Source organism: Acanthopagrus latus, chromosome 4, assembly GCF_904848185.1.
Source record: "Acanthopagrus latus isolate v.2019 chromosome 4, fAcaLat1.1, whole genome shotgun sequence".
In the NCBI taxonomy this organism is placed as follows: Eukaryota; Metazoa; Chordata; class Actinopteri; order Spariformes; family Sparidae; genus Acanthopagrus; species Acanthopagrus latus.
In genome coordinates this window covers 14218150-14238100 of record NC_051042.1, presented here as the reverse complement: position 1 = coordinate 14238100, position 19951 = coordinate 14218150, and the positions used below count along the sequence as shown (strand labels likewise).

General features: G+C 39.4%; 1 protein-coding gene across 2 annotated transcripts in view; it reads left to right on the top strand.

The window, feature by feature from the left end:
* The window catches only part of mpped2a (metallophosphoesterase domain containing 2a), a 62892-nt gene that overhangs the window by 16945 nt on the left and 25996 nt on the right, over positions 1 to 19951 (top strand). For both annotated transcript variants that reach the window (XM_037095673.1, XM_037095672.1), the window contains 2 exons: positions 5249 to 5430; positions 13173 to 13398. In XM_037095673.1, coding sequence (XP_036951568.1) covers positions 5249 to 5430; positions 13173 to 13398 — 408 coding nt within the window. The remainder of the gene's footprint in view (positions 1 to 5248; positions 5431 to 13172; positions 13399 to 19951) is intronic.

Here is a 19951-nt window from a genome sequence, read left to right as displayed (position 1 = left end):
TGTCATCCCATGTGGTTCTGCGTTCGTCCTTTCTCCATGACGAGAACTGTCGAATCGTGTAAAGCTGCATGACGTCCAGGCACCACAGAGCACCAAATCTAATCACCAGCTACACTGTAATGTATGTGCTGCTCTGCTGGTTTAAGTTAGTGTGTGTGTGTGTGTGTGTATGTGTGTGTGTGTGTGTTTTTGGCTAGTTTTTCATTTTGTTCAGTGGGTTTGATATGGACTCTGCTCGCCATGCTCCAGTGTCTCAGAGTAAGGCTGAGATCTTATAGCTGAAGCTGTGAAAGAGCTTTAAAGTTGAGGTTGGAGCGGTGACTACCAAAGAATGACCGCAGGCTACAGAAGACTAAATACAAGCCACAGACAACAGGCCAGATTCAAAGTTTTCTAGAAGAGGACTGAAGGCAACAGACACAAAATCACTCTGCCAGCCTTGCTACAACTGATGTTTGTTAAAAATGACTAAATCTATGGTTCGTCAAATCTACCAGTCAAAAAAATTCCAACCTCGTTCCCAGCTGGTTTTTAAAAAATGGAAACTACTTTTAGAGTATTAATTAATAGAAGCAATTCCTTGGATTGATAGTCAGCTGCCTAACAATAGACCATTCGTTAAGCATTGATAATATATGTAATTAGTTGGACATTTTTTCACTAGAAAACAATTTTCACCTCGACATGATGTCTGTTCAGTGCTACATCAAAGGAGACTACATTAGGTTTAGTAAAAACAAAAATAATGACTTCAGTCTGATTTGAATGTAATTAATAAACAAATATCTGCAATTTGTAACAAGATACTTGATGTATTCAGGCTGGTCTCTGATTGTCAGTTAATACAGTTTTAATTAGTTTACTTCTTATCAGTGTTTAATCAATTAATGATTAATCATTGACATCCCTAGTGTACACTTTAAATGTACATGTATGTTATTGTCCAAATCACTGCCGAGCTGTATGAAGTCCCATTGCTCATGGCAAGAGTTGAAATAGGTTATGAAGGAGGGTGTTCAGGCAAAGCTGTTGTCTGTTTGAAACCACCACGTTACAATCAGCCTCTTCTTGCACCGCAGCATCTAATTCTTACAGTTTTCAGAGAATGAAGCAACACCTAGGGGAGGCAGTTAGGATGCAGCAAATATGCAGCTGTTGCAGACCATGAGCCCTGATCACAGATGGTGGCTAGGCTAGAGATAGTGGCAACAGACACAGTTATGTGATATGCAGATACAGTTTGTCAATTTGATTGAAAGAAAATTAATAGCCAGCTAGCAAAAATGACTTTTGCTTCAGAAATGTAAAGATTTGCTCCTTTTTCTTTGTTATTTGTGATGGTAAATGAAAAGTCTATGGATTTTGGACTGTTTGTTTGACAAAAGACACAATTTCAAGACATCACTTTGAGCTCAGGGGAAAAAAAAAGACTAGACTAAATGATTAGGGCTAGTCGATTAATCGTAACAATATTTGGCAGATTAATTTATAAAGAATATAATTTTAGTACTGCAATTTATCAGACATTTATCTCATCAGACAGGCCAAAAACATTCACACCTGCTTATTTTGTCCATAAACAGACTTAAATTGATTTTTCAGAACATTTACTATAAATCATGATATAAATTGTAAAGACAAAAAAGAAACAATGAATGATGAACCTTTACAGATACACATGCCTTTCTTAAAAAGGCGGGAGTGCTCACTGAATAGTTTGATTAAAATGATGTGAGTCATTTGCTGTAGTCTCCACAGTCACTGGATCTCTGTGTAGTTGAACAGCTATGGGAGTTTTTGGAGTGATGTGTTAGATGGTGCTCTCCAACACAATTGTGACACCACATGAGGGAATGTCTTGAGCAGAAATGGAGTCCAAAGAGGAGATGGATGTCTGACAAGAAGCACTGAAGCTTTTCTGGCAGCTCACGGTGAACAAATTCCTCACTAAGACACCTAATCTTTTCTTCGTCACCCATTTGTTTATCATGATTGAGGATTTTATCCAATTTGCCCACCCTTACTACAGCCTTCTGACCACAGACAGTGACTGCAGATGGTGGCTGGACTACAGACTGCATACAGTGACTAAACGCTACAGATGGTGACCAGCTTGTCCACTGTTGTCCCACCACTAACAAGACCGTGCAGATGACAGTTCAACTCAAAAACAGAACAACAACAGATTCCAGGCTGTTTGTGAAGTCTAATATTCTGCTCAACATGCCCTAGAAATGGGGAAACAGGAAAATTGCTTCCCAAATGAGAAGTCCTAAAATAAGCTTTTCTCCGTGTCGGGGTGCGTATTTTGTCCATCTCTGTTAATGACGTCTTCTCCAGAAAAGCTTTAGATTTCATCTTCCTTTGTGGCTGTTTTTATGCCATGTTTGCTCACACACGCAGGTTGACTCTGCATGTGTGTCTAAGTGTATGTGTGTGCTTGTCAGGTTGGAGATTGCAGCGTTGATTATGTGTCTGATGTTGTCGACAGAATGACATCCCTTCTAATGAAATAATGGTCTAGTGGCAGAGTGCTGGAAGATTGCACATTGTAGACTTCAATTACAGACAAGATGATTTTTTCCTCTTTCCTTTCAGTCAGAAAAGGTACAGGTTTTTCTTCCTTTTTAACAGATGCGATCGCATCGAACAAAAAGGCTGAAGAAAAGGTTTTTTTCCTGCCAGACTTGGGTCTAAGTGTTTTTTCTTTAGATAATGGATAGGAAGGACATGGCATGCCTTAATTCACCATCTCTTTAGCCAATCTGATGCCACAAAACAGCCATTGCCCTCCTTGTGTGCACAAATCAGCCTGAGCACTGGTTGTTTTCCAGCCGAGACAACACATTTTTCACTGTTGTTATGTCTCCTCTTTTCTTTGAGATGCATTTTGCTCTCCTGCATTCATTATTCTGTGGACCATGTAATTTATTTTGCACAACAAATGATCTTTTTAATGTTCCAGTCTTCAGCTGTGCCCCTTCTGCTATCTCGTATGAAATTAGCATACATTTCCTAAAAATATGCTGCTGGATCGAGTGCACCTTTTTAAAATATCACAAAGAGGAAAAGGACACGTTCTTTGAATTACAGCTCTTTTTAAAGAGAATAATGTTCAAAATTATTAAATGGCTAAATAAAACTAAGGGCACGCATCTCATGAATAAGTGAAACATTTCAGCACTTGTGGGATGAGTTGAGTTTGGTCTTTTTCTTTCTGATAACAGTGAATCAAACATACTTTACTATTGATAGTGTCTTGAACAGGTAAGAAATCAGTTTCAGTGTAAAGCTGTGCAGTTTGAGCTGTCTCATAGGGATCATGACAAAAGTGCTAAAGGAATTCTTTACATGTAGTACAATGTTTGCAAATGACAGAGGGCTGAAAATATTCTCAAACTGTGTCAAGAGAAACTGACGGTGAATACCTGAAATTCTTGCATCTCAAATATGAACTACCTGGCCAAAAAAGAAAAAAGTCACCACCTGGATTTAACTAAGCAAATAGGTTAAATCCCTACATTGGATAATTAATGCAGTGATTAATGTGTTTCATCTGGCAACAAGTTATTTGACCTTAACCAATGCAGTGTAGCTTCTCATTTCTTAAAAAAACATGGCAGAAGACATATCCTGTGATCTGGAAAAGATCTTACTCTGCTTCAGAAGGGTCAAATTATTGGCCTGTATCAAGGAAAGAAAACAACTAAGGAGATTGCTGAAACTTCTAACATTGGGTTAAGAACTGTCCAACACATAATTTAAACCTGGAAGGATGGTAGTGAACCATCATCTTCGAGGAAGAAATGTGGTCGGAAAAAAAAATCTTGATCAGCGATCATTAAAAAGTTTGTTGAAATCAGATCGGAAAAAATCAACAGTAGAACCCACAGCTATGTGTAATAGTGAACGCAAGAGCATCTCCACACGCACAATGCAAAGAGGACTCAAGGGATTGAGACTAAACAGCAGTGCAGCTTTAAGAAACCACATATCAATGAGGCTAATCTGGGGAAAAAAAGAGTGACGGGGAAAAAAGGTAAGAAGAGAGGAGGAGGAAGTGATGCACCCATCAGCCTAGTGTCTACAGTAAAAGCCTCTGTGGGCAGTGTTATGATCTGGGATTGCTTCAGTTGGTCAGTTCTGGGTTCCCAACGTTATGCGCCCAAAAAAATGAGGTCAGCTTATCTCCTGAATATACTGAATGACCAGGTTTTTTTGGATTTATTCTTATTTATTCTTCTGAGTATTATTTGTGGCTATGAGAAGCTTTGTGATGGCGGTTTCTTGGTTGGAGGCATATACTGCAGTGTGTTGTTATTGTGCAGTCTTTTCTGAGGTTGCTGAAACTATGTAACCTAGCGGTTGGAAAACTTGATCTCTCAAGGGGGGGTCTTACTCCGTGTCACGGTATGTGAGACCATGGATTAAACTTATGCCGGAATATCCCTTTAATTCAAAGAATTAACAACAGCAAGCATCTTCTTTGAAGGGAAAAAAATAAACCCTGCAAAGGAAAGAACAAAGATGACTTGCACCACCAACACACAATCTTACCTACAGAGTGGTTAAACAGCGTCACTGACATAAATTTCCATCCAGCCATGCATGATGTACTGATAAAATGGTTTTCTTTTTGTTTTTTTTTCAGAGTTTGCAAACTTTGCTGAAAGCGACAAATGAGTCAGACAGGCAGTGTCAGAATCATAGAGGATGGGGGTGCAATTAAACATTTCCAAGTCCAGCAATTCCTGTGTAATTTAAACTGAATAACTTGAACAGATACTGATATCTAAACTGTAAACTCTGAATTTAAACTTAGTAACTTTTGCACATTCATGCATATCTCTATATGTTTAATTCTCTTACACTTATACACTTATAGGTCTTGCTCTTTTACCTTTCTTTATATTTCTTTTTCCATCACACTCATACTTTATGCAGCAATAAACCAAAGCAAATTCCTTGCATGTAAAACTACTTCACAACAAACCCCACAAAATTCTGATTCTAGCTCAAAGGTTAACCAATTAGCCCACAGTCCGGAAAAATCTTTAACCTGTCAGACTGTAATGAATCAAAATTAATGTCTGAATTAAGAAGCTGCCACCGATGAAGCATGAAATACTTGTTACTGTTTCATTTCTTAGATAAATGTCATCATTTCTTATGTTAGGACTCATTTTTATGTTGGGACTCATTGTTCAGCCCCACTCTTAATACCTCCTTCTCTCTGTGTCTTTTTCAGGGTGGACCCCATTCCTTATGACACTCCCAAACCAGCGGGACACACCAGGTTTGTGTGTGTTTCAGATACACACTCGCGTACAGACGGCATCCAGATGCCCTATGGCGACGTGCTGCTGCACATGGGTGACTTCACCGAGCTGGGCCTGCCCTCTGAGGTCAAGAAGTTCAACGACTGGCTAGGTACAAAGCTGCTTAAACCACACATTCAGCTGCACGCAACTGCATTGTTTTCACACTCACACAAAACTGACATGCACAAACTTCCATGAGCAGGGTGAGCGGCAAAAGGCACGAGACATGTCGCACGCATAACCAGTAACTGGACCACACAGTGAACCACCTCCACTTCCCCTGCAGACCCCACAACTGCATTGCTAAAGTTTCCAGTTTAACCCTTCTGACCTAACACCCTGCCTCAGTTAACCTTTGACCTCTCCCTCTGCCCCCATGCTGTGGGTGGGAGTGCTTGGCTGTGTGTGCGCGGTATCTGTCCCAGCAGCCAGTGTTTCATCTCTGTACCCTCCAGGCGAGAGCTGAAGTGACTCTGAGGCATTTTTGTCCCTCTAATGTAGTCATGTTTCACACTCAGACACACAAACCTAAAAATGCACACGCACTGTCTGACATTCCGTCTCACCAATTGCATAAATCTATAAGTGCCACCCACCACAATGACTTTCAACGTTTGAACACATTTGAATTCTTTTGACTGTTTCTCAGTTGTTTGGATTTGTCTGTTCATCAGCACTTGACAGGTGAGACAAAACTACCTCCTGAAGTTTAATAGCAGGAGAACAACGTCTAAAAGCACACTTTAGCGTCTTCCTGACTGCATATAAAGTAAATCAAAAGACACAAGTGAATAAATTCAATAAATATAGATAATAACTAAATAGATAAATAAATAGAAGTTAGGACATATCTGCACAAGTTGCAAATGTTTAAAACTGGAGGGAAAATTTGTATCCCGAAGTCGCATGACTCCAGTTCATGAATATACAGAGACGAGAGTGAAAAACATGCTGGAGGAAATTACTAAAAGAATAGAACATTTAAAAAGAAGATAAGTTACTGTGGATTCCAACAGTGATCCAGCACATAAAACAAAGCCAGCTATCTTTAATGATCCACATGTTAAATTTTACTGTTGTAGTAGCTGTTCATCATCAAAATCATAGAACTTGAAAATGGACATGAATGGGGAAAAAATAAATAAACATCCTATATTTACCAATGTATACACACATACTCCTCATATACTGTGAGATTAAAAGGGGAGTGATGATTTTAATAATGGTCTTAAAAGTGGAAACAACAAGATATTAACCTAAAATCACTTCTGACTGACACAGGTTTGCAGTTGCAGTGATTAAACGTACTCAGCCACTCCTTTTAGTTGTTTTGTTGTCAGTTGTCAATTGTCGCTGTACCTTAAAAATCTTAAGTTTCAGTTTTATGAATTGTGGCTGTGGTTTGTTGTCGGTCAGCCACAGTAGTGAACCCACTCTGCCAAGCTGAATCTTTAAACTACTGCCAGGTGCTGTGCCCTAATTCTACTGAAACAGACACACAGGCTGAACACTCTCACACACATGCAGGCATGCCCTATTTCTTTCCCGCTCTGTTTTCTGCTGCGTCACCACGGATACAGCACCTGGCACCACCAGGAGGACGCATTGTTCAGCTTTTCTATCAAACTCCTCCATCCATCAGCGCTGACATCTACGTCAAGTGTGTGTGTGTGTGTGTGTCTGTGTGTGTCTGTGTGTGTGTGGTTACTTTGTTAAGCCAGAGTGAAAACGGAGATATTGGCTGTTATGGGGAATCGATTGCAGAGCAAAGTGGAAAATGGCTCAGTGCAGTTGGGAGCGCCCTGCCTGTTAATGTCCTGGTGAAGGTTGTGAGTGTGGAGCTGTCAGGATGGGAGGGTAGAAAATTAAAACTAAAATATTAAAACCACTTTTAGGAAATGGTGGGGAAAGGAGATTTTATGTATTAAGTTGAGGAAAAAAGTCATAAAATTGAGATTAAAGTTGTAATTTCACCAGAAAGGTCATAACATCATATTAATAGTTAGAATGTAGAAGTTACATGGTCTTATTTGATTACAGGTGTTGGTCAACTTTAAAGATAAACAGATCTGTCTTTTATCACATTGACCAATAACCTTTACGTCCATATAGGTTAAATCCTCCTAAAGTTGTTATTTCTGTAAAAGTAAGTTCTGCAAAAGTTCGTATTATTTCAGATGATGAGGGGTTGAAGCTTTTTTTAAAAGCATGTTCTTTTTTTCTATATTTTTTATTTAAGCTGTTTGAAGCACAGACAATCTGCAGGTGGAGAAAGTGTAGCTTATTTATGTTCCCTTTGTAGGTGTGAGCTTTACATACTGAATAGGCTCTAATAAAGTGAACGTGAAAGGTTTGATTTTTCCCTCTAAGGGCACTTTTTGTCTTTTGATGAAGGTAAGGAGAGTGAGTCAGACATGGAGGAGGGTGAGAATCAGCAGCGTGACACAAGTTGCATGGAAAAATGGCATTTTGAAGATACGTCAGTTCCATAATTTGATGTTTTTCTAGTTGAAAGAGGAGGATTGCACAGCATGAAATGGCTGCTCAGACACACTCAAAACTTAAACATGCAGCGTCACAACTGTGGCATTTCAGGTAAAAACTGTTCTGAAAAACTTGGTATGGTCGTCTTTTGATTCTACGCTTGTTATTTTAAAGTTGTGATGCTACATAATTTTTTGTCATCAAGGGTTTTCCTTTATATGGTCGTCCAACTGAAGTGTTCTGTAGAACAGGCTCTTATTAAAACTCCACCGGGAGTTATGTTAAACTCTCCTGTTGGGTTAAGCCACAAAAAACACTTCCACTTTATAAGAATCTGGGATTTCTTTTAAGGAACATACTATAATCTTCATTTAGCGTTTGTTGAAAACAAAGCTATAATTATCGCTGGAGGGACAACAGAATCCAAAGAGTTTTAACCATGGGTTGGATGAGGTTGTTATTGTAGATTTAAAGCGTCTGTAAACTGAGCGGTGTGTTTGTGCTCCTCTACTCCTCCCTCTTGGCCTCCTCTGTCTGCTCCGCTCAGACTCCGGTCGGAGGCAGCAGTTTGTCCTGGCCATCGACTGATGTTTGGCCTGTAGAGAGAAATCATTGGAGATCGATGCAGAGGAACGAGCTTTTCCTGACCCAGCCTGTCTGATGGGAGAGCACCAGCTCTGATCTGCTGCTTTGAGCTGCTCCCAGATGCCTCAGTAGCTTATGTATGTTTGGGTCAGTGCTCAGATGTGTAATGTGTATAGATGGGAGAAGATGATGTGTTCAACAATGAGCACTAACTGTAGATGGGTTTGCTCACTCCCTGTTTAACAACACTGGAGATGGTTTGAGACATTATTTTCAAATTATTTTTCGAGTTTAACATGGAAAATAAAAATTGTGCAAGTATCACAATCCAATCACACACCCCCTTCTGCTGACATACTCTGCCAAAATGATATGATGGTTTCTTATTATTTATACACCTAAATTTGACAAGGAAATTATCTTTGATTATGATGAATGCATCACTGGAGAAAGATGTAAACTTAACATTTACATATCATCACCTTTTGAAGTTGTGAAGATAAACAGTAGCCTGAATATGGTAGCACTAAAGATTAATCTGTTAGTAGTTCATACGAAAAATAATTGCAGCTCTAGAATAAAGATGAAATATTGGCAGCATTTGAAAGGTCATGGGCTACGTAGTATATTGACATTTCTATAATATGAGCTGTATCACGTTCACATTACATGTATATGAGCTGATTTTCGTATCAGAAGGCGGAGCGGATGGTGGTATTATTTAGTGAAAATGCTGCCAAGCCAGCATCCACAGACTGTGTTTAAAAAAAAAACACAGAGACCTCAGGTTTCAGAGTTTCAGACATGTTGGTAGCAGCCAAAACGGTTATTTTGAACCAAAACATGATATTTTCTTGTTTTTATGCCTAAACCCAACCAGACCATAAGCACAACACTGTCAGAACATACATTGCACTTAAGGAAATGTAAAATTGCAACATAAAGAAATATATCAGTAATATCTGTGATTTGCAGGGATCTATATTGCCAACATTTAAACAAGTAAAATACCACATGATTTTCCTCGGGTTATATGATTGTAAACCCAACATTTTTGGGCAGTGGACTGTTGGTTGGACAGCTTGGATGAGCTAAGTTGGCATGGAAACTGAACTTCGACATTTTTTTCATACTATTTACTCATTTTATGGACAAAACCGTAAGTAAGTCATGGTCAAGTCATGGTTCCCGTGAACGGTAGTTAATTTTTCACTTTCCTTTTGCTTTTGTTGTTTTATCCTTAAACTACTGCTGGAAGTGCATACAACCGCAATGGCGGAACAGTATTTTGTTAAACCAAAAACGAAACCTGAAAGATGCTAAAACGCTCCATAGAGATTCAAAATTCAGATTCACTTCATTGCCTTTTCCTTGAGTATTTGCATATGCATATAAGACAAATTGACCAAAATTGTTTCCACCAGCTCCAGTGTGCATCAGTGCATTCAGTTGTAGTAAATATATGTATAAAAAGTTGAAAAATACGCTAGACAATTAGAAAAGAAACGGACACAGCCTCAGCTGAGGCGACTGATACAGAAAGGCTTGCTTTTATTAAACTATTCATAGCTATTGCACTAACTGAACATGTTGATTTCAATCTTGAATCATATTTCCTCAAAAATTAATTTGAGGGGGAAGAGAAGAGAGAATTGGGGAGGTGCCAATTTAATTTTCTTAGATATTGACCTCTTTAATTCAAGGAATACTGTGTTCAGTATGATTTTTCATTACACTCTTGTTTACTCAGTTTGAAAATAATGTATTTTTATTATCATCCTGTAAAAATTCACCGGGTGCAGATGTTTTTGTCTTCTTTGAAGTCTGCCTTCTTGAGAGGAATGACAAAACATTTCTCTGCACACACTGTTCGTGTACTTTACAGAGATTTCATTTTGATTTTCATTCTGTCTTTCATGCCCCCTGTTTGTGGGTAAAGAATAAAAGATAAATCTAGGTGTATCACTCCTCCAACCCTCGGTGAGATGTATCATGGTGGCAATAAAAAGCAGTTGAAATTCCCAGTAGAGTAATGGAGATGGAGTTGTTGGATGGTAATTAGGTTTTTTCCCCACCTTTTTCCTGCATGATGATTCGTGTGTGTGTGTGTGTGTGTGTGTGTGTGTGTGTGTGTGTGTGTGTGTGTGTGTGAGTGTGTGTGTGTGTGTGTGTGTGTGTGTGTGATCCAGTTAGAGTGCTAGGGGACTGAGAGACTGTATTCTCATATAAGGTTAGACTGGAATTTATGATCCTGAGACGCGACAAGAGCTAATTTAGAGTAGCGGGAATGAAACCTATAGACCGGGGGAACCATGATTCTTTCATTTTCAGCATTAGAGAACACACACTCGCTCTCTCCTGCTCGGTCGCACTCACACACACACACACACACACCTTAGATGGATGCGGGGGAACATTTTATTTATCTGCACTGAGCCAAAGTATCTTGACTGAATTTATATTCTTTTCAGTTTTGTTTTTAAATCTGAACTTCAGTGCTGCAAAATTGAGCATCGTGCTCACATCTTATCTTACTATTATGAGTCAAAAGTATTTTCATTCAACAAGTATGTTTTATTGCATTGTTTATTCAACATTTAATTCAATTTTGCCCTCTTGGAATGCTTCATAACCTTCTGCTGATACTTGCCAAGAGCAGTATGAAGCATAGAAACAAAAGGCAGCTGTAGGCATCCTGCTTATATACCTGTGCAGTAATCCTGCAATGCATGTAAAATGTTTTGTACATTTCTGGCAATCAAGAACTGTTTTTTATATTTAGGGTCTCCATCAGAGATGATGATTTCTTACAGCACCACATGGTATCCAAATGATTCAATCATATGTAAAGAAATAATCTTTAGTAATCAGGATGAACTCATTAGTGAGGCATTCAGTCATCATTCCTGTCAATTCCAGCTTCTAAAGTGCTGCTATCAGTTAAAAACTGAGCTCTGTAGTATACTGTCTATAGTTTTTATGCAAATAAAATATAATAAATTGTGAGTTGAACTAATTAATTGATAAGTATTCATCATTCTTGATAAATATTACTCAGTCCACTTGTAAGGATTGAATGCCTCTCTTTTGTATTATTTGAAAATGACCAAACTAAAATGAAAATTCTGTCCTTTTCCTCTGTTTCTAGCATTTTATTGACCAAATGATCGATAGATTGATCGAGAAATGAATCAGCATTTTAATCAGACATGAAAATAACCAATAGTTGCAGGCCTATAATAAATTATATTGGCTTAGTTTAGGCTGCTGTAATTTGTGGTCAGGGGGGCTTCAGCTCCCATAGCACACTTTCTTCCCTATATGGTTCAGTTAACACTGCACATAAATTATCCCGCAGAGATCCTATAGATCAGGTTAAAGACAGGCAGGAAGGAAGACTTGAATGAAATCAACAGGCAGCATAAAAAACAGAATCCAGGACAGGAAAAAAAGAAATATAGAGAGAGAAAGGAAGGGTGATGAAGGCCAGACCCTTTGGTTGAGTGCTCAATCAGCTGGAATAAAGTATTAAGTCAGTTTTTTGATGGTGGAGGGGAACTGGGACAAATCACCTTGACAGAGGAGAGCGAAAAAGGGCACAGCAGAAGTTGAAAGATGAGGGGATGAGAATTGTAATGGATGTTCTCCTCTATTTAGTTCAGGTTCATGCTTTTCCCTGCCGCCTGGTGTCTGCAGAGATGGACGGTGGTCTGTAGGGGTCAAGCAGAGCCGTTAGCTGTGGTTGTAACCTCTCTGACTGTCTGAATTGAGGGTATTTTTCCCCTCCACTTATCTGAGTTTTCTTTCCAACTCTGATCTGTGCTCAGGGTTAGGTATACAGGGAGCTACTGAGGGAGTGTATGTTTCATGTCCAAAATATTAGGATAGTCTCCTGCTTCTGGAAAAATACACTGACCGGGTAGAAAGTACAACGCCGTTGTGATTTTATAAAATACTATTCTGCTTTGTTGGGGAGCAGAGCTGCACGGTATGGACAAAATATGCTGTAGGTGAAGAATATGTGAAGTGCAAAGCATTATTTTCAGTGAAGTCAAGATTTCAGTGTACATTTCATGATATCCTATAAAGATGTGCACAACATGCTGTAGAGAAGTAAAAGTAAAGATTTAACAAAAATCCTTTTTTGTGTGTGTATGTTTCTGCAACAACCTGTATTTTTCAGGCATGCTGAATAATTAACAGATTTTTCTCAGTGTGAATGGGCTTCATTAATTTCTTATTGCAATAATACTAGTATTACAAAAGTATTACATTATGCAGATACATGATATTAATACCATTGGAATGAATCTGTGAACAACTGGTGATCAAATCTGTTCATTTATGGATCAAACTCTGACATTGATTTTTGGCCTCTTAATTTTTTAATGATTTCATCAGGGCAGATGAGAAACCACCTCTGATGTGAGAAACCTTATAGATCACAGCTATAGAAAAACACAGCTTTTTAGTGTGCGCCTTGATTCATTTATGCAACTTTGATATTGTATGTTATCTGAATTATAAAGTTAGCTCCAGTTAAGAACTTTAAGTTGATCCAAGAGTTTTGCTGCTGTCAAAATGGTCTGGAAATTGGCAATATCTTTACATTTCATGCTTAAAAAGTTGAAATCCTGCAAGGCCAGATGAACACGATGCAGTTGCAATGTCTTCAGCTCGGTTCAATATCTGTATGACTTCTGTCAGAAGAGATACAGACTGAAGCTTCATATGTGGACATCAGACTGCAGCTCACCACTCTCTCCCTCTCGTCTCTTGTAGGTGGCCTACCGTACGAGTTCAAAGTGGTGATTGCCGGGAATCACGAGCTGACCTTCGATAAGGACTTTATGGCCGAGCTCGTCAAGCAGGATTACTACCGATTCCCCTCAGTCTCCAAACTCAAACCAGAGGACTTTGACAATGTCCAGTCGCTCCTCACAAACTGTGTGTATCTGCAGGACTCAGACGTCACCATTAAGGGATTCCGAATATACGGGGCGCCGTGGTAAGTGCACCAACCGTTTCCTTTCTTCTGTCCGCCATCCAAAACTTTCTGTCTTTCATTATCGCTGATTCACAATTCTGTCTTGTTGGGTTGTGGATCCCTGAGGTGGAGGTGTGCCTTCCCCCTCTGTCAGTGTCTGGCTGTTTTCCAGCTTTCCTCCCTGTAGTAACTCTGTACTCTGCTGTACGCTCTCAGCGAGGGGCCTCTCTTCCATGCAGGGTGCTATTCCCAGCTCGCACATTCCTTTATGAGCTCAGGACCTTCGCCTGCTCCCCAGGCTTACGTTACACCTGTGTTTTGACACAGGGTTAAGTGATACGCGTGTTACCAGGACACTCTGTCAATAGGCTCTCAGGTGTGGAAAGAAAGCAGGGTGGGAGGGGGTGTTTGGTTCAGGAATGGTGTAAGCAGCATGTATACGACAAACAGAGGCAGGTGGGTTATTAAAGTGAGAAATGTTTGTGTAGAGAAAGTGCTTGATGGGAGAAAACTCTCCTGAGACCACTGCTGCATTCATGGATGTACACGTGTGTCAAAATCTCATACTCTGATAGAAATGGTAACCTGTGTTTATGAATCAGTGTCTTTTCAAAATTGGTTGAACTGTAGGTTCTGTATCTTGAAGCAAGACCAGTAGTCTACGAAAACATTTTTTCCACGGATGTTATTGTTTGTAGCAAAACCATTTTCCAGAATTTTTACACCTAATAAATCACACATATGCTTTCTTTGCACCTTGGAAAAAAGGCAGCCGCACACCATTTTAAGCTTTAACAGCTGCCTGTTTTATATAAAACAGTCTTCTTGCAGGCAGGTGAAACATAAAACACTCAGAGACTAATAATCAAAACTAATTTGACTAACATAATTGGCATTTTTCTTCTGAATGAATTATCAAAAATTATCAATCAGTCATCTTGTAATTTCAGCTTTTTCAAAAAAACAAAACAAAAAAGACTGATGTTGATAGTTGCCCATACAGTAATTAGTATCTAATGATCATTTATTCTGATTCCTTGGGATTTCTTTCTTGGTTCCAGGCACTGTTGCTAGATCTTTTGATAGACAGAAAACCCCGTAGTTCAGTCTGAGCTGTTGTGGTCTCACAGTATTTGATCAGTCTTACAGTCTGACCTTAGCCCCCCAGCACCGCAGCTGTGTTTTGTTGTGCGACGGTCGAGGCTGGAACTTCCTCCGCCCTGCTGCGACTGCTTCTGCTCTCTCTGCGCAGCGGTTCTCACAGGTCTGCTCCAGACTTAAAATAACTATTTAGGTCACACCTTCATCCTTTAGCGGCTATAATTAGCAGGTTTGCAGCCTGGCTTCAGAAGTGGTGGAGGACGGCAGCAGGGGCAGATCCCAGCATTCCTCCGACTTCACAGCAGCAGGAAGAAGAGATTACCCTTGCTTTTCCCTCCATCCTTCCTCTTTTCCATCCTTCTGTTTGAAAGAGGAAGGATGCTGCCCCCCCTCTCCCTGGTGGGTGTTTAGTGTGAGGGCTGGTAAGTGTCTGTTGTGACAGCTGGGGGTCTCGTGAGAGGCGGAGTGGACAGCTTGGCGCCCCCTCACTCCCACCCCTCCTCAGCTTCCTCACCTCCTTCACACCCATATGCCACCGTGGCCCTAGGTCTGGCCTGCTTGTCCAGTGTGAGGTCTCACTTAGCCCTGCAGTGACCCCTCACTTCATCAACAGCTCACCAGCTCGCTGCCTGGGTGGCCCAAGCTCCTCCGAGTCCTCAGTGGTTTGCTGCTGCAGGCCAGGACGCGACGGCATCACTCAGGAAATGTAGCGTGTAACTACCACCTGATAAACGCGGCTGTAACTGCAGTGGATTGCTCTGCTGCTGCTGCTGCTGCTGCTTTAAAGATGTGATGCAATAACATGTTCACAGGTTTTCAGCCAGTTCAGTATTCACACATCTGCTTTCAGTGGTGACAAAGCTATTCATATCTGTACATGAATATAAGTAATAATAGTGTAAAAAAATAATTTCCCAGTCTGGGTTCAATAAATTGATTCAGTTCTATTCTAGAAGTTCTCATTCCCCTTTAAACAAATGTGTCTATTCTGTAAATATTAATTATCTTCCTTTTTCTGACTGTAAACCTAGCGATACACCTGCCAAGACATTTAAACCAGTCTTTTGACAATATAGGAATATCCTTGAAGCATTTGGACTCTAGTGTAGTTTCAGCTGTATAAGCTCATTGTCTGTTTGCATGTTAAGTGTTGTAACAGCAATCAAATACAGGTTAAGCATAATATTTGTAGTATAACATTGTACGATAATACAGTAAAGTTCATATGCTTTTTTTACCCTCCACCGCTGTGTATTTAGCAATACTTGCAAGGATTTTTCAGTTTTATGTTTCCTTAAGATGTTACAATAAAAACAATGGTGTTTGGCTGTGACGTGTACATGAAAATGCCAACCAATGGTCGGTTGTTTTTATAGTAACCCCAAATGGCACACGGTTTAATACTTTTAGAAAATTTCAGAACTCGCTGTTCCCACTCCCATCCAGCTCAAATTGAAAAATGTCAAAAACAGAAACAAAATGTCATTGAAAGGCTTGTGTTTAAAGAAAAGGATTTTCTTTTTTTTTTTTTTTAACCATCAGTCGCTTTGCACGTGAGATGGAAAAGCCGATCATCCTGTCTTTGAAAGAAAACAGTACAGTACCCAGATATTATAGCACAAACTACACTTCTTTACATAGATTATACTAGATTATCAACGGCACAGTCAAAAAACTAATTTTAATACTCGCCTTCATCTTCTCAGTTGTGGGAGGATGAACCCCTAACCCTTCATCAAATTCTCTCGAATATTATTTTGTTTTTTACAGGAAAAAAGCTAACTATGGGACTATGGGATCAATTAGTTGAATTTCTACCACAGGACTGAAGTTTTATTTAGGAAAATGTGGAGAAGCAGCAGGTTACAGCAGTTTGTACACAATAAGTACATATAATGACACTGTAGGTTTTCATCTCTACAGGATGGAAAGAAACACTCTTTTCTGATTGACTGATTATAAACATTACACCATTCTTTTCATCACTTTTCCCATCATTTTTTCTCTTTTTTTTCATCAATTCATTATTTAAATGTCTGTTTTTAAAGGTCTTATTGATAAAAATGTAACATGTTGCTGCACTTTTCAAGTCAAATCCATGTTATAATTATCTGCATCAGTTATCAGTTCAGCATGGGGCCATTTACAGCAGAAAGATGTAGATTTACCACTGAAAAGCAGTTTGTTCAGTAGAAATTGTTTATGCTGGAAGTATTCTGGACACATCCATGTCTGAAGGAACACACGTAAATGAAGAATTTCAAATTTCAGTTTTCAAATCATATCATTAAAGATCTGCTCTTTCCCACGCTGAGAGTTTCAGCTTTGTATCTTCAAAAACTGTGTCAAGTACTGTAAAGCCTATTCTGAACTCGACTCTTCAGGGATAGAGATGGATCTGAACAAGGCCAAGCTCTCTAACACACAACTTTTTTGTTACTTGAATATGTAGCTTTGTTGAAATAGTGCCAACAAGTTGCCTCACTTAATTAATCTTACTAGAGTATCTGACTAGTTATCCAAAAAAGAGAGTTGAGTGTTGAGGGAAACATTTCCCCAGATGTTGGAAATCTGAGCAATCCTTGAGCTGTGGGTTTATTGCTGGAGAAGAACATCTTCAGAGATGAGATTTATTTAGGACTTAAAGATGTTTCTTACTGCTGAAAAGATAGTCTGTCTAATAAGTAGAGTAGAATATATTATGAAAGTGGTGCAACACAAATAGAAAATGGTGAAACGGGCTGTGTTATTCACTTCACTTACTCTTAAGGGTTGAAAACCTACAATAACCAGATTTCACTGAGCCTAACCGGACTTAGAAACTCACACGTAGGCCATGTCCTGCAAATTGGATGCGAGGCAGTGCTTAGTTTTTTCCAGATTCAAGCAGGGAAAAAAGGCCGCCTGTTCACAAACATTCTCATAATACAGCTAAACACACATCTGCAATTGAGCTGGGGGCTCTGGGTGCAGGCAAAACAAAAAATGTTGTTAAAAGCTGGAGAATATTCCCCTTCAGACTGGTCCAACAATGTTGATTCCTGAAAGTGCATGGTTTCTGTTCTAATTTGTCAATAGTTGGCTGTGATTTTTTTTTTTCAACAATCACGACACTATTTCCGTAAAGGCAAAAACTACATGGCTATCATGAAGCTACATGAGTAAAAAATCAGTTCTTTGTTTTTGGTTCCTCCTCCAAAGAAAAACCCTGCTTTTATTTGTCACAGATTGATCTTATTTGAGCTGCCAAAAAAATGTCATTTTTGTAAAACAGCCTGCTCTTATGGAGATAATGAGAAACCTGCTAAATCCAGCTGCTGTAACTAGAACAGAAATGCCTTGAATGAAGGAGTTACTTCTATATGAAAATATCCTTAAGTCTTCACTATCAGAATAAATAGGTGATGTAAATGATTAGGCAGAGATAGTGAACTGGAACTTTAAGATTATTTAGCAATTAAGCTGTTGATTATTTTTTCAGTTAATCATCTTTGAAGTCACATCCAAGAAAATCAAGTCCAAGGTTACACGTTTGTTTGTTTTGTTAGACCCAAAGAAATTGAATTTTATAAAATACAGAGAAGAAGCACATCTCAGCATTCAAGTAGATCAACCAAGTATAGAAATAGTTTCTTATTATTTTGAGGGTCGACTAATAGTTTTGGCTCCCCATTTTTTATTTCTGTACAATAGTATAAACCGAAGGACAAAATATTGTTGATTGATCTTTCATTTCATCCTGTTTTAAAACCCCTTTACCAACTACCATCTTTATAGAGCCAGTCCTTTAGGAGATGTTTTTTAAACCTCGCATTGCTTCGGATTGTGTGTTCACTGAAAAATGACTCGGTCCACCCCTTCTTGGAGTGAAAGCAGCGTTCCATGAAAGACACACAACACGCACTGTTTAATGACAGATGCTTAACAGACCGAATACCTGAACCCCCTGTTCTCACACTCGCACACTCCTACACACACACACACACACACACACACACACACACACACACACACACACACACACACACTCCTACACACACACTTTGGAAAGATGAGCAAGCATCTGCACCTTGTCAATCAAACCTCTTTAGGGGGGGCTGAAGGTCTCTTGGACAGTTTTGGATTTTATTCACATCATTAACTCTGTCTGGTCCAGCCAAGAAGATTTTGAGTAAAGTAAAACTCTGAACTCCAACTCCCATTTCATGTGTTTATTAACCTTCTTTTTGATCTTGTGTCTTAAATCTACTTCTTTAATGCCAAATATGAATCTCTGTTTTAGGCCGTTTTGTAAATTGTAAAAAGTGGAGTTATGCTTCAGTCCATCAGAGTGCTTTTGATTTAGGTTAAATACATAAAACACGCACAATCTGTGCTGATATAATATATGATCCTACCTATAAAATTGATCACCAGAAATCCAATTTAAATATTGACTGAATCATTTAACATTAAAATCTGAACTATTTCCTGACCACGTTTCTGAAACATTTTTGTCTTTCTCTCTGTTTGGTATATGGAACCAGGTGAGACAACATTAGCAATTTTAAAAAGTCATTTAGGAAATTAAAGTTGAGCAAAGATTAGTGAATGAATCATCTGAGAATTTTCTGTCCCAACGTTGCCAACCATTTGCTCTTTCCTGCCTCTCCAAATTGACTATGTTTTTTGCTCCTATTGTTTGTTCCCTGTAATTGCAATTGCTTAGTCTTTCTAGACTGTTGGTCAGACGAAATAAGCATTTCTGGAGACACGTGACAGGAAGTGGTAATTGTTTTGCGGACTGAAGTATGAATAAAATCAAAGACATCAATGTAACAGGACTGATGGCAGGCTGGCCACAGATATGTGAGGAATCCTGCTGGTTTTGCGGACTCTGATAAGCTCTGCTGACTGATTCAGCTCAGAGAAGTACGAGGTGGAAAAAGAGCGTGTGTGTGTGTGTGTCTCTCTCTCTCTCTCTCTCTCTCTCTCTTTTTCTCTGTAGGGATTAAACTGTTTTGTGATTCTGGACTTGACCACAACTTAACTCCCTGGTCGAAGGTCAAACTGTTGCTGCTCCCTCTGCTGCCTCCTCCCCGATCCTCCCGGCCCAGCCATCCTTTCTCCCCCTCTCTGCCTCGTCCACCGGGGTTTCTGCCTTCTCCTCGCTTCTCCTCCTCCTCTTATCCTTTCTCCACTCATCTCTTCTTTCCAATTCTCACCCATCTCTTACTTTCCTCCCTTCTCATTTGCCTCTCTCATTCTATTCCCAGCCTCCTCCTGCCATCTCATTTTCTTCCCTCTCATCTTTGCTTCACAGTTCTTAGTTTAGTCCCTGTTAACAAAAGAAATGGCAATCAATGTTTGGTTGGTTTATTCGATAGCAAATCAGTCTGCAGTTGTGTGTGTGTGTGTGTATATATGTGTGTGTGTGTGTGTGTGTGTGTGTGTGTGTGTGTGTGTGTGTGTGCGCGCCTCCCAGAGGCGGCAG